This window comes from Pteropus alecto, unplaced genomic scaffold (genome assembly GCF_000325575.1).
Source record: "Pteropus alecto unplaced genomic scaffold, ASM32557v1 scaffold202, whole genome shotgun sequence".
Classification (NCBI taxonomy): domain Eukaryota; kingdom Metazoa; phylum Chordata; class Mammalia; order Chiroptera; family Pteropodidae; genus Pteropus; species Pteropus alecto.
Genome location: NW_006432451.1, coordinates 258,794 through 271,109, shown reverse-complemented (window position 1 = coordinate 271,109; position 12,316 = coordinate 258,794). Strand labels below are relative to the sequence as shown.

The 12,316-nt window shown below is 49.5% G+C and overlaps 1 protein-coding gene across 1 annotated transcript in view; it reads right to left on the bottom strand.

Annotated features, from left to right (window-relative positions):
• Positions 1–381: 381 nt before the first annotated feature.
• LOC102896343 (BTB/POZ domain-containing protein 9) overlaps positions 382–12,316 on the bottom strand; it is a 128,510-nt gene continuing 116,575 nt past the window's right edge. Inside the window, exons 6-7 of the mRNA XM_006907423.3 lie at positions 4,550–4,748; positions 382–4,338 (exon numbers count right to left, since the gene is read on the bottom strand). Coding sequence (XP_006907485.1) covers positions 4,551–4,748 — 198 coding nt within the window. The 3' untranslated portion in view covers positions 382–4,338; position 4,550. The remainder of the gene's footprint in view (positions 4,339–4,549; positions 4,749–12,316) is intronic.

Sequence of the window (12,316 nt, the reverse complement as noted above, 5' to 3'; positions counted from 1 at the left end):
TAGTTGCCCTGCATGCTGTCTAAACCATTCCCTTCCCCCTTTCCAGAAACTCCTGAGCAAACGCCAGGCACCAGAGCACTTCTAATTTAATATTATAATAAAAACCATGGTGGCACAGAACCATGAACTGCATTTTAAATTCCTAGGGCCACTAATGAGCACTGGACTCCTGCTGGAACTGTTGTCAGGACAAGCACGCAGAATCGATGGCTGCAGCTGCAAAAATAAATGGAGCATGGCCTGTGCCCACTGCAGCCACAGTGCTGCAGCCTTGGCCACGACGGCCGCCGTACCCTGGGACCACCTCGGCAGCAGCCAGAGGAATCGGTCGCCCACTCACGAGGCGGGATTAAACTGAAAACACCGAAAAGCAAACACTAATGAGGAAAAAAGGGAAGAAGGCAAATTTAATTTTCTTTTCCCCTTTGACATCTTTCTTCTCTGTCCAAAGGAAGGGTCTTAATTGAAGCCCACAATGGGGAATGCTCCCTCTTTATTACCACGTGACTTCGGCACGCAGGACGCTCTGCTTTTTATCACAGGTTATACCTTCCGTTTTCCCTCTGCTTCTCTGCAAAGGAAAAGTAATTACAATTTTGTTAGCTTCTAAATTAACAAAAAGGTGAAGTTGACTGGGTTGGAGCTGTGTGCACAGCAGTTTGACAATTGGGGCGACAGCATAAGTACTGAGCAATTTTTTGCACAATTCAAAAACTCATTTTTTTTTTTTTGCTGAGGAATCAGTCTAAGAAACATCCCATTGTTGCTGAAAATAATTTCTTTTCCCAACTCTTCTAGGAATAAAACACTTTTAATGTATTTGTCATTAAATAAGATTTAAAAAGTGACAATTTAAAGAACAATTGAGGAGTCCCACAACCATCTTGGGCTCATGGTTCTAACTCAAATCAGCAAAACAAAAAAAGCACTGAGAATATGGGTAAATGCGTGTGTGTGTGTGTGTGTGCGCGCGCGCGGGCGCAGGGGTGATTGTGTTATTCTATTACACCTGTTTCGAGTCGGCAGCGATCCCGCCTTTAAGGCTGCCTTGACCAGGGTGCCAATCCCATTCGGCAGGTGCCCTGCCTGGCATGCTCGGAGCCACCCTACCTAGCCTCTCAGGACTGCCAGAAAGCGACTATGAAGGCCCTAATGAAGTTTGCTTTTTACTCTTCAAAGAAACACAACTTAAAATGAAGGGCAGAAGGTTCTGGCAGTGTTCTATTTCTTGACCTACGTGGTGGTTAGGAAGCTGTCATTTTAGTTTGTAACTGACAAGTTATCATAATAAAAGACCAGAGGTCACAAGCACACCTCTGTCCATCTCTGCTGAGGGTCCAGCCTTGCCTGACCTTTCCTTAAACCGGACACCACCCAAGCTGTGCCTTCACGGGGGAGGGGGGCCACGGTCCCGTACCATTCCCCGCTCCACCGGTGGCCTGGTTGCATCTCCTTCCTCGAACGCCATCGCTGCCAGTGCCCAGAAACAGCCCCCGCCCTCTGCTGGGCTGAGGGCTCTGCGGGTGTCTGCAACTCCTTCTGGCTGTGCGCCAGCCCGTCTTGTCACCCACAGTCCAGTTAGCTCTCTTGGTCTGGAGTTTTCAGGCCGTTTAGGTCTGGTTGGCCACAGGGTAGAAGTCCCGCACAGGATCGGCCAGGGCTCTAGAGAACGCCAGTGGCCTGGGGACTTCTCTTAGTTGCCCACTGATCCTTCATTCTCTGAAGATGCAGGCCTCAGTCTGGGCATGTCTGGTGTGACACACCTTCAATGGGTCTCCAGGTCCCCTCTAGAAGGCCCTGGCCCAGCCAGGCAAGCAGAAAGATCCCCTTCTGCCCCCCAAATCAGAAGGCTCGTCAAGGAATGCAGCGCCCCTGGCCTGGTGCCTAGAGTTAGGCCAGCGCAGGCTTTGCCAGGCTTCGTTGATGTCAGCCTGGCGTTGGGAGTGGATTCCATGCGAGCAACGCCCCCAGAAAGGCCAGGAGGCCTGGGGGAGATCGAGGTGGCGCCACGAGGCGGAGCCTGCCCTCGGTCCTCCCTGCTGCCATGTTGTCAGCGGTGCCTCGGTTTCCTCTTCTTTCCCTTCATCTGGGCATATGAAGTGCTGGAGGAGGAATGGAGGGAGGCAAACTCCGTTCTCTCAAGACAGACCTAGGGCTCGCATCTGGAAGGCGCAAACATCAAAGGAAATTCACAGGGGGCAGGAGGAAGGAGGCGAGGCCTGGCGGGAAGGGCATCAGTGTGGGTCTAGTGCTGACACTTCGCCCGCAGCCTGTGTCCCTTCAGGTGTGAGGCTGAGCTGCCCAGAGGTATTTAGTTACCTGGGCCTGGGGCAGCAAAGAGTGCTGCGTGGCCATGGGAACTGACCGGTCTGGAGACAGATGGTTCAGTCAACTCTTCCAGACCCTTCACCAGCCCAGCCCAGACTCTGGGGCCACAGTGTGGCCTCTGAGCATGGGGACCCTCTTTGGGCAGGCTTTAGAGTTTAAAAAGACCCTCTTTGGGCAGGCTTTAGAGTTTAAAAAGAAGTCCTTCAATAGATGACACTTTCAAAACATTTGCACTCCGCCCTAGCTCCGACTTATCTGGCTGCCTGTGTTCCCTCACTGGGTAGCAAATGCACTGCTGGAGGAAATGCTGAATGGACAGGAACTCTGTGCTAACAGGCGACTGGGGGCTGGATGCTGACAGAGGCAGTGAGCAAGCCACAGAGGGCAGCCACCCACTGTGAACGGGCGGCACCCCCACAGGTTACAGGAGCCTCCCTCCCATAATCAAATGTAGGGCACCCCTCGGGGGTTCCTCTCACCTCACACAAGGGGAAGTGGACAGAGATCACAGAGTGAGGGTGCAGAGGGAGACTCGGAGCCCTGAGCCCAGCAGTGGGAGGGAGAACTGCTGGCTCAGCAGCCTCCCCTCCCCCAGGACCAGCTCCTCCCCAGCTGCACTCACACAGGAGGCAGCCCTTCTGGCAAGTCCTGCAGTTTGACGCTACCCTACTATTCTCGTATCCATCACTCACTCAGAACTAAGTTACACCAGGAGAAAACAGATGACCCATTGCTCTTTGTACACCTGCAACCAATGTGGCTTTAAGACGCCAGACAGGAACCCCTTGTAAGTACCACCCCTCCTAAGCAGGGTCACAGGGTGTGCAGAAGACCCTGCGTCTGTAGGAGCTTCACATGGAGCTGATTGAGACAGACAGCCAAGGGAGAGCTCTGCAGATACGCAGACATCAAACAATCTAATTGAGTTACAAGGGGCACTGGAATGGAAATTACTAAGAGACACAAGTGCTGTAGCAAGAGTCAGATAAGATTGTTTCAGTGAGGACTGGGAGAAAAGCATTTTAGCACTGCTTTTTTCTTCAATCTCCAATCAAGTATTGTGGTCTGGGGGATAAATACAGCAGCCACCAAACACCACACCCGCGCTGCAAAGAAGGGGCTGCTCTGTATGCGGCCAAAGTGTGGCAATTCTCGGACCGGTCCAGCCCAGGCAGAAGTTGGTATACATTTATATACACGTGCTTCCAAACACCGAATTAGCAGGTGGTGTAATAACTATCCTTGTCAGCCTCCCAAGCTTGAAGGCTAGATACATTTCGGGAATGACAGGTTAATGACCCAGCAGTTCGAGTGATTATTAACGCCAGTGTCCATGGGTTGATTTGTTCATTGTGTATTTTGCTGAACTTCCTCAAAGGATTTTCCTTGTCAGCCCAGGTGTCATGATGAGCCGCAATTGTGCCTCATTTAGGAGACACGCACGATGTTTCTCGGCTCTACCCAAAGCTTAACCGTTCAAAACTAAGGAAGGAAAATTACAGCGTCAAAGGGATTAAAACTAGTGATTCGCTGTTTGAGCATTTGAGAAAGATCTGGAACACCTATGATTCAGCAAATGGAGAATAACTAAAAGAAATAAAAAATCATTTAGTTCCCAGGGCAATGTGTTCCATAAAAGTACACACTCTACGGAAACCCATTTCCTAAAGGGTGCCCCCAGGTAATAAAGGCCTAACATATTCTCTTCCATTCAAGTGTTCGCATGCCAGTTTTGAATTCCGACATGGGCCTATTACTTCCTTCTGTTCCCTTGCCTGGGTTAGATTAGAGAGGTAGGGTGTTAATGGTGGACTTGATGAAGATTGAAGACCCATTTTCTCCCCCTGGAGACCAGCTTGATTTGAACAAATTGAGGAGAACAAAGCAGCCCACTCCTGTCCTTGGGAGAAACCTGTTCTGTGTGTTTCTGCAGCCAGGTCTGCTCCTCTCTGGAAGGGGGAGGAGGACACCAGTTCTTGTCGCCATCTGGGCCCACCCAGTCATCCCACAGACTTGATGAAGATTGAAGACCCATTTTCTCCCCCTGGAGACCAGCTTGATTTGAACAAATTGAGGAGAACAAAGCAGCCCACTCCTGTCCTTGGGAGAAACCTGTTCTGTGTGTTTCTGCAGCCAGGTCTGCTCCTCTCTGGAAGGGGGAGGAGGACACCAGTTCTTGCCGCCATCTGGGCCCACCCCGTCATCTCACAACAGTGCCTCCTTTATTGGTGCTGCCGGTTGGATGAGCGAGGGTTGGAGCCTGGGCTGGAAGGAAGTGAGTTGCCGCTGGGGGCCTGGAGGGCATGCGGGTCGAGCTGCTGACCGGCGGGGCTGGTGTCCCCTGTCCCCAGTTCCTCGCTGTTTTCCTCCTTCTGGCTGCTCTGCTGCTCTGGACACTCAAAGTGGACACAGTGGAACACCTGTGAGAGAAGGCAAAGACTCCATGAGTGATAGGTCGGTGTCCCACTCTGGGGATGCCCCCAGTTGGGACGCTGTCCTGTCCAGCTCCGGGGGACTGCCACGTGGGAGCCAGAAGAGGGCCTTCCCACTCCCCTGCCCCTGGTGCAGACACCAGGCAGCAACTGGAAGGTTGTAAACACGTTTCAATTTGTCAGGATAAAAGTAAATGGACGGATGGTCTAAAGGTTACAGGCAGCAGGATTTAACAGCTGGACTCCTACAAAATGTTCTCACTGGATTACTCTATTGTCCCAGGAGCTCTTCTTTTTAAAATAATTAATTCTTGCATTTGGCAGTTGGGTTGAAAGTCAACAGGGGTTGACTGTGGTGATGGCTGCATGACTCTGTGAAGATACTAAAAACCACTGAATTGTATACTTTAAACATGAGTTGTATGGCATGTTAACATCTCAGTAAAAGTGTTACTTCAAAAAAAGCCAGCAGGCTTTACCCCAAGAGAGTACCCAGGCTCATCTCCAAGGGTGCAAACCAGCCCCTCCCTCTCATGCTCCCTGTGTCCTTGGGGAGGGAAGAAGCTCTTGATGCATAATTCCATGCTGGGCGCCAGTGCTGGGTGGGAGGCAAGGGGTAGTTTGAGCCTGACACTCCAGTACAAAGCAGGACTCCACTGGTATGTGAGCTGTGGGGGGAACATGGGGGTGAGGCGGAGGTGCAGGGAGGAGGGGCAGTCAGAGGAAGTCAGAGGGGGCCTTTCGGGGTGCTAACCCCCACCTCTCCAGGCACTCATGGAAAGTCCTCTCTCCACGGGGGTTCCAGTTCTCTATCCGGAGCTTGTTCTGAGCTCTTTCAAAGGGAGGAATCACATCCTCTGCAGTGGTGGTCTTCAGTCTGGGGTACATGCAGATCTACTTTCTAAGGAACATGCTGGCAGCTTTAAAGAAATCAATTTCCAGATCCTCAAATTCCGTATTTTCTAAAACTGCTTGAGAACGTGACTGAATTCACAACACCCGTCCCCACCTCACAGAAGGAAAACACAGCCCTTGCTCAGGTGTGCTGCACTGGGGTGTGAATCCCTGTCACCCCTGGAAGTCCAGAGTGCAGCCTTCAATGACTCGCAGGCCCCGATGCCTCCCGGTCCCTGTGAGGGCAAACCTTGGCCTGAGTGAGATGTTCTGAATTCAGAACTGAAGAGTATTCATGACTCATGTAATTTTTAAAAATGTAACTGGAATCTTTCCATAATTATGAAAACATGTTCAAGATACACCGGCTAAAATCCATGGATATGTCTTCCACAGTTACTTTCGCATCTGGTGTGCCTTATTCAATGAGCTGGTTAAAAACTATTTTAGCAAATCATGTCATCAAATATTTATTTCTAATAATTAGTCCTCATCTTTCATCTTGTTTTTTTTTCCTATCTGATATTAACAAAAATAATTGTACTTAAGAAATATTTTACTTCTCAAACTTAAAATTTTTAAGATTACATATATTTCCAAAACTCTTTTAGGAGATGTGCAAACCAAATGCTAGAAGGCTGCTGCTGCTGCACTTAGGAGACTCTAAGCCCTCAATAGAATTCTTTTTTTTAAAGTGATTTTATTTTTTCAGTAGAATTCTTTGGAAAGTTAACAGGCAGGACCTGGAGGCAAGGAGAGCACATGGTATGATTAGAAGTGTTCCAGGCAAGGGGAATGACATGGGTGAAGATGCTGAGGGGGAACAAGCTCAGTGGTGTCTGGGCGGATCCGAGTGACAAATCGTGGGGAGACGGGGAATTGAGCAGCGGGGCCGGTGAGGGCTTTGGAGCAGGAACCCTCCATGATCTGCTCACCCCATAAATACTGACTGGCTGCTTCCCCCAGGGCCCAGCCACTGCATCAGCTCCAATAACAGGGATACTGGCCTTGGGAGCATATGTGCTGGTGACATAGTCCCAGGATATTTGAGAGGATTCATCTGGTAATGAAGAGCAGGGAGGGAGACCAGCTTGGACCAGCAGCGTCTTCTTTAACCAGTGGTAAGAACTCTGAGCAGGAAGCCATGGAAGCCAAGAAGAGGAGCTATGGTCTGTGAGGTATTTAAAGAGGAAAACAGACTGACCTTGGTAACCTATTAGTGGTGAGATTTAGAGGAGTGGGATCAATCCAAGAGAGATTCCAACCTTCAGGCTGAGATGAGCGGGTACGGGGACAGGGCGGGCTGCACAGCTCACCGGGGGGCTGAAGGGTGTCAGGAGAGGCCCACAGTGGTGGATCCCAGTAAGACGAGGAGGCTAAGATCAGTGAGAGTGGTAGCAGGGAGCAGATGAGGCCTCGGCTGGAATGGGGTTTAAGGGTGAGATCCAGTTCCTAAGGGTCCTGGTGGCCCGAGAGAGTCTTAAAAGAAACTGATGTGCTGGGCCAGGGATGTGACAGGAACTGAGGCTGGGGGAGCCAGACGGCTACCAGTAACTAGGGCTGGGGGACCAGGAGGCAGAAAACCAGCTGCTAGAACCAGAGCATCTTGGACAAACACCTGGTAGTGCCCAGGCTCTCCACAAGGTGTTTCAAGGCTTTCCGCCTTCGGTCTCCAGGCTTCTCCTACGCTAGCCAAAAGCCCTGGGTAAGCAAGATGATGCAATTATTGTTAAGTTGTTGTTGAACTTGCAAATGCTGAGGCTAAATTGTGAGTAACTGTTTTTTAGAGATATGCCTGGAAAGGGCTGGTGGGTGCTTGAAGCCTGTGTGGACAGTCCTGAAAGGTAGGCCATATGGAACGGGGGCATGGCCACGATCCAAACCCAGGAGGGCGGGACACACAGCTAGCTCTCCACTGGCCACCAAGTGCCTCCAGGAGAACTGCAACCCTCATACTCCCTTTGGTAAGGAGTCCACCTTTCCTTCCCAGGATCTGCTGGCTGGAGAAGAGCCACGAAACTTTGGATCTGTCCATGTTTGGTGAGTCCATTCCTGGATAAGGGCTTGTCTGTAGGGGATAGGCACTGGTACCCTGGGAATGGTAAGGACGCAGGGCAGGGCTGCTGGACACCTGCCACTCTCCCAGAGGGAGGACCAGGCAGAGGAGACTGCAGGGGGCTGAGTAGGTACAGCCGCGGCAGAGAGCTGGGGGGCCAGGGGCTGCCCCTGCTTCCTCCAGGAGCTCTACATCTTCCACAGCTCGAGCATGGACATGCACATGCATAATCGTGCACACATGCACCACACACATATGCACATGAACCCACACCATGTGCACATGCATACACACATGCACACGCGCACACACACACCTGTCTGCTGTGGAATCAAGTTCACAGAGAAGACAAATGTCATATCAACTGTGAAATTATGTTTAAAATATAAATTCCGTGCTTACCTTCCTGTATCACTTTTCCTATATTCCCATTTCAATTCATTTCTCTACCACTGTTTCAAATTTCACATTTCAAACTCTAATATTGAGACTAAGTGAGGCATGCATCTTCTGTTCTCTTCATTTTAGCAGAGGCTATTTTCTCTTAGAGCGAGCTGATTTCTCTTCTTAAAGGCCTTGTGCTGTCCTCACCATGGTGCTTCCTGCAGATCGTCATGGCTGCAGCTTCCCTGAGTTAGCCCTGTCTCTCCTCCTTTTTCCTTTCTTCCTCTCTTCCTTTTATATCAAATCTCCCTCTTTGGGCCCATCTGCAGGTGCTTACCCATCGAGAGCCAGATGGGAAGGTCTTTTATGGAGATTTAAAAACTACTTGGGCCATCAGCTCTGACCTGAGCTATGCAGGGTAAATTTGAAAATCTCCTAAGCCACAACAATGAATCTACTCTTCTCCATCAGCTTCACCTTCTTTAAGCATTTGAAGTGACAAGACCATCTTCTGGGAGTGATCAACAATCTCTCTTGCTTTATGAACATGTCTCTGTCCCAGCATGGGACGGTCAGAGGACACAGCCAGGCAGGCTTTTGCTGAGTGGCTAGAGCAAGCCCCTATGACCAAACCTCTGCTTCTTCACGTCCTATCCGATACTCTCAAGCAAGCTGCCCACAGAGCTGCTTGTAAGAGAACAAACATCCTGTCCTCTTCCTCAATATGGCCCAGTTATACTTTGCCCCCGGCACCCATGTCTCCACCTTCTCTGAACACGCATTTTACTGCACCTTCTCCTTCCTGACCCTGAGCTCTTTATCCTGCCCATCATGTTCTTTAATCGGTTATCTGTGTAATCCCCATGCTCATGCCCTGTCAATATCTCTGGAGGCTACTCCTCAGAGCTCCAAACTGATGCTAATCCCTCAACTGACTTACATTTGTCCTATTCCTTATTACCTTTCTCAAGCACACTCCCCTCTTGTATTGAATGGGTTTTCTCTCCTCGTGCTCTTAATTTCCAGGTGAGCTCTTCCCAACTTGCCCTGCACCTTGCAAAGGTTCAGGGTGCCTCCTGCCCCAAAGCCCAGCCCTCCCTCCTGCCTCCGTCTGCTGGCCTGTCGGTTCTCATCTGATTCAAGGATCAAGGTGTTGGTTTCCTGTCTCTCGCTCAACGCCTTGCACATGAATAAACAAATCAATAAAAATCTTGTATTGAAAAATAAAGTTAAAAAAGATCTTAGTGTGGCCCAGTGCTGACTAATGGCTAGTTCTTCAGAACGTGCCTGTTACCTAAAAAAGGGTCCCTGTAAGTGACGCTATCTCGAGGGGCAGGGTGGCTTTCTGCTCCACACTGAGCTGGTAAAAAAGCCTGGGAAGACACTGTCTGCAGTAAGAACTTAACAAATGTTCACTGGCCTGGCCTGACTTCTGCTGTTGCCTCATTCTCGTTGTTATTCTTACTTCTCTAACATAGGTGATGTTAACTGCACAACCATCTTAAGTCCATAATAGTGCCAATGGCTGCTATCCCTGACCACCTAATAATACTGATGGAAAATCTCTGCTGGCTGCTTTAGTGTTCTCCTAAGGGATATTTCTCCTTGAGAAATCATAACCATTCCCCTCCCCGCACCCTGACACCACAGAGCTCATGGTAGACCCCTCCTCCAGAGGCCCTTGGAAGTCCTAGCCACTACCAGCCCAGCTGAGCTCTTTGGTGGCTCTGGGTGGGTGTGCTACAGCCGGGAAGCAGTGACCAGACATGAGGAATGAGGCCGTCTCAGAGTCACGCTTCAGTCAGTGATCCCAGAGTCCCAAGAGTGTCAACAAAGAACCAAATAACTTCAATGTGGGTTCTCTGAGCATCTCCAGAGAGCCAAGGAGGCTCTGCCAGATTCGAAGGTGACAGAAAGGAAATAGTTACTTTTATTAAGTCACAAACTGAGGGGTAAAGATTCTAAGTGGAAAAGGGTGTTCTACAAATGGAAAGATGGGTGAGGCCTGAAGTCAGTGGAGAGGTAGAGAGTGTGCAGTCGGTGTCAGAGTGAGCAGGCTAAGGGCAGGTGGAAGTTGGGAAAGGACACAGAGGGCAGAATGAGCACGGTATAGACCGTAGGTGCGGCCAGAGAAGCTGAATGTGTGAGTAGATTTGGAGGTCAGGAGGTCTGAGTGCATTCATTTCACAAACACTTATGAGGCACCTCCTGCATGCCTGTGAAAGTCCTGGCCCCTGAGGGCGCACTACCCAGTGAGGACAGCAGGCACATTAGTGGACAGGCAAGGAACTCTGGGCATACAGGAAACTATGAGGGTGTAGAGAAGGGGTCCCCAGCCAGCCTGAGGGAGTTGGGGATGCTTCCTGGAGGAGATGTCTGAGCTGAGCTGGGAAGGTTGGAAGAGGGAGCCCCTGGTATAGAAGGAGAGAAGAGACCACCGTAGGCTCTCAAGCTGAGGATGCTGACAAAGAAAGCAAGAAGGTGTGAGGTAGGTGGAAGTGGGGGCAGTGGAGGCAAGAAGCCACAGCCCGAGGGACACAGGAGAACTTGGCTCAGATCTGGACAGGGAGCTAAGTACTCTGGAGAGAAGAGACTCTTAAAAAAGAAATAGTTCTTAAATTGAAATTATTGCAAAAGGAATACATGTTTATGGGGACAAGTGTTTAAAGAAAGTAAGTAGATGACAATAAGTACTTAAACCTTGTATAAAAAAATCATAATACAAAGAATTACTTTAAAATGGAGCCAGAGCTGCTGTCCCACAGGAACTGCCTTACGTGTCTTAAGCCTCTACTGTTTGGAATGCTAAAACGGGGCAAAATAATCTTTGTACTGAGCCTAAAGCAACGCTATGCCCTAAAGAACTGTTTGCAAGGATAGCAAGAAAGCGGATAATATGATTACCGAATTGATGACTATAGAACTAACAATTTAAAAACTGTTTAGAATTAGCATCGCTATATTATCTGCACCAATAGAAATGCCTTCCTCCTATTGATGTAATTGTTCCCCTTTCATTTCTCATAAATATCCACTGCCTTTGTCTCCTAATTGGAACACTACCTGGGCTTCTGCCTGAATCAATGCTTCCTGAATAGCTATTCTTTGATCTCAAATAAATGCCTGTTGCCTCTTACTTTGAAAGGCTTTTTATTTTTAGGTTAACACTTGAAATCCCCTGAGAGAGAATTCAGCAATTTGAGATAAACAGAAAAGTGTCATTTTTAAAGGAATAATAATAGAACTTGCTAACAGACTCAGTAAGACTGATATAGGAAAGAAAGGGTCCACAGTGACTCCAAGGATTCTTTGGGAAGACAGAGACTAGCAGACTGTGGTACTACAGAAGGTGGCAGCAGCGGGGTCCTCAGAGGGCTCGAGGCTCAGCCAACCACCAAGGACCTGTACTCATCTTCAGATCCTTTCACTGTTTTTGTTTTTGGAACTTCAAAGATCTCACTGAGCATAAACACTGACATTGCACTGTATCTCCCATCTCAGCAGGGGATAGGGTGGAGGCAAAGTGCCCCTGACAGGTACCAGGGTGCTGAAGGTCACACCCCTGGTGGGAGTCACCTCAGAGCCAAGTGGCTCCAAAGTTGTGGTCTCCTTGTATCAGGGTGCCAGCCTCACATAGAAAATTATAATAGCATGTGATCAGTAATATGACTGGTGTGTGAGAAATTAATTTTGTCTAAAAAGGAGAGGTCAGGGAGGGTCACAGAGAAAGATGTGCATAAACTAGGTCTTAAAGAATTAGGAGGCGGAGAGGGAGAGGAGTGGCCTTCCAGGTAGAGGGGACAAAGGGAAGACTTCCAAATAAAGGTCTGGGTCCTGACACCTCACTTCCCACGCCAGTCACACAATGAGAGGCTCTACTCACCCCTCTGCAGAACAGTGTGCTGGTTCAGTCATATCAGTTGATGATCCAACCCACCAGCCTTGAACCTAATATGATACCAGTACAAAACCAACACATAGCAAGGCCCTGGACTACTACAGATGCAAAATAAGCAGTATGGTGTGTGCACTTCACCATCATCTTGTGCAAAGCTGGGGTTCCTTCCCCTGGGACCCCAGGCACCTGTTGCAAATGGGTATCCGGAGAGGGGCCCTGTGGGAGGACCTGACCTTGTTCTCGGGATCGGGGGTGGGAAGTGAGCCTGTCATGGGGAAACTGGCTCCTTCACTGGTGGCCATGTGGTTGGGCTGGCCCAAGCTG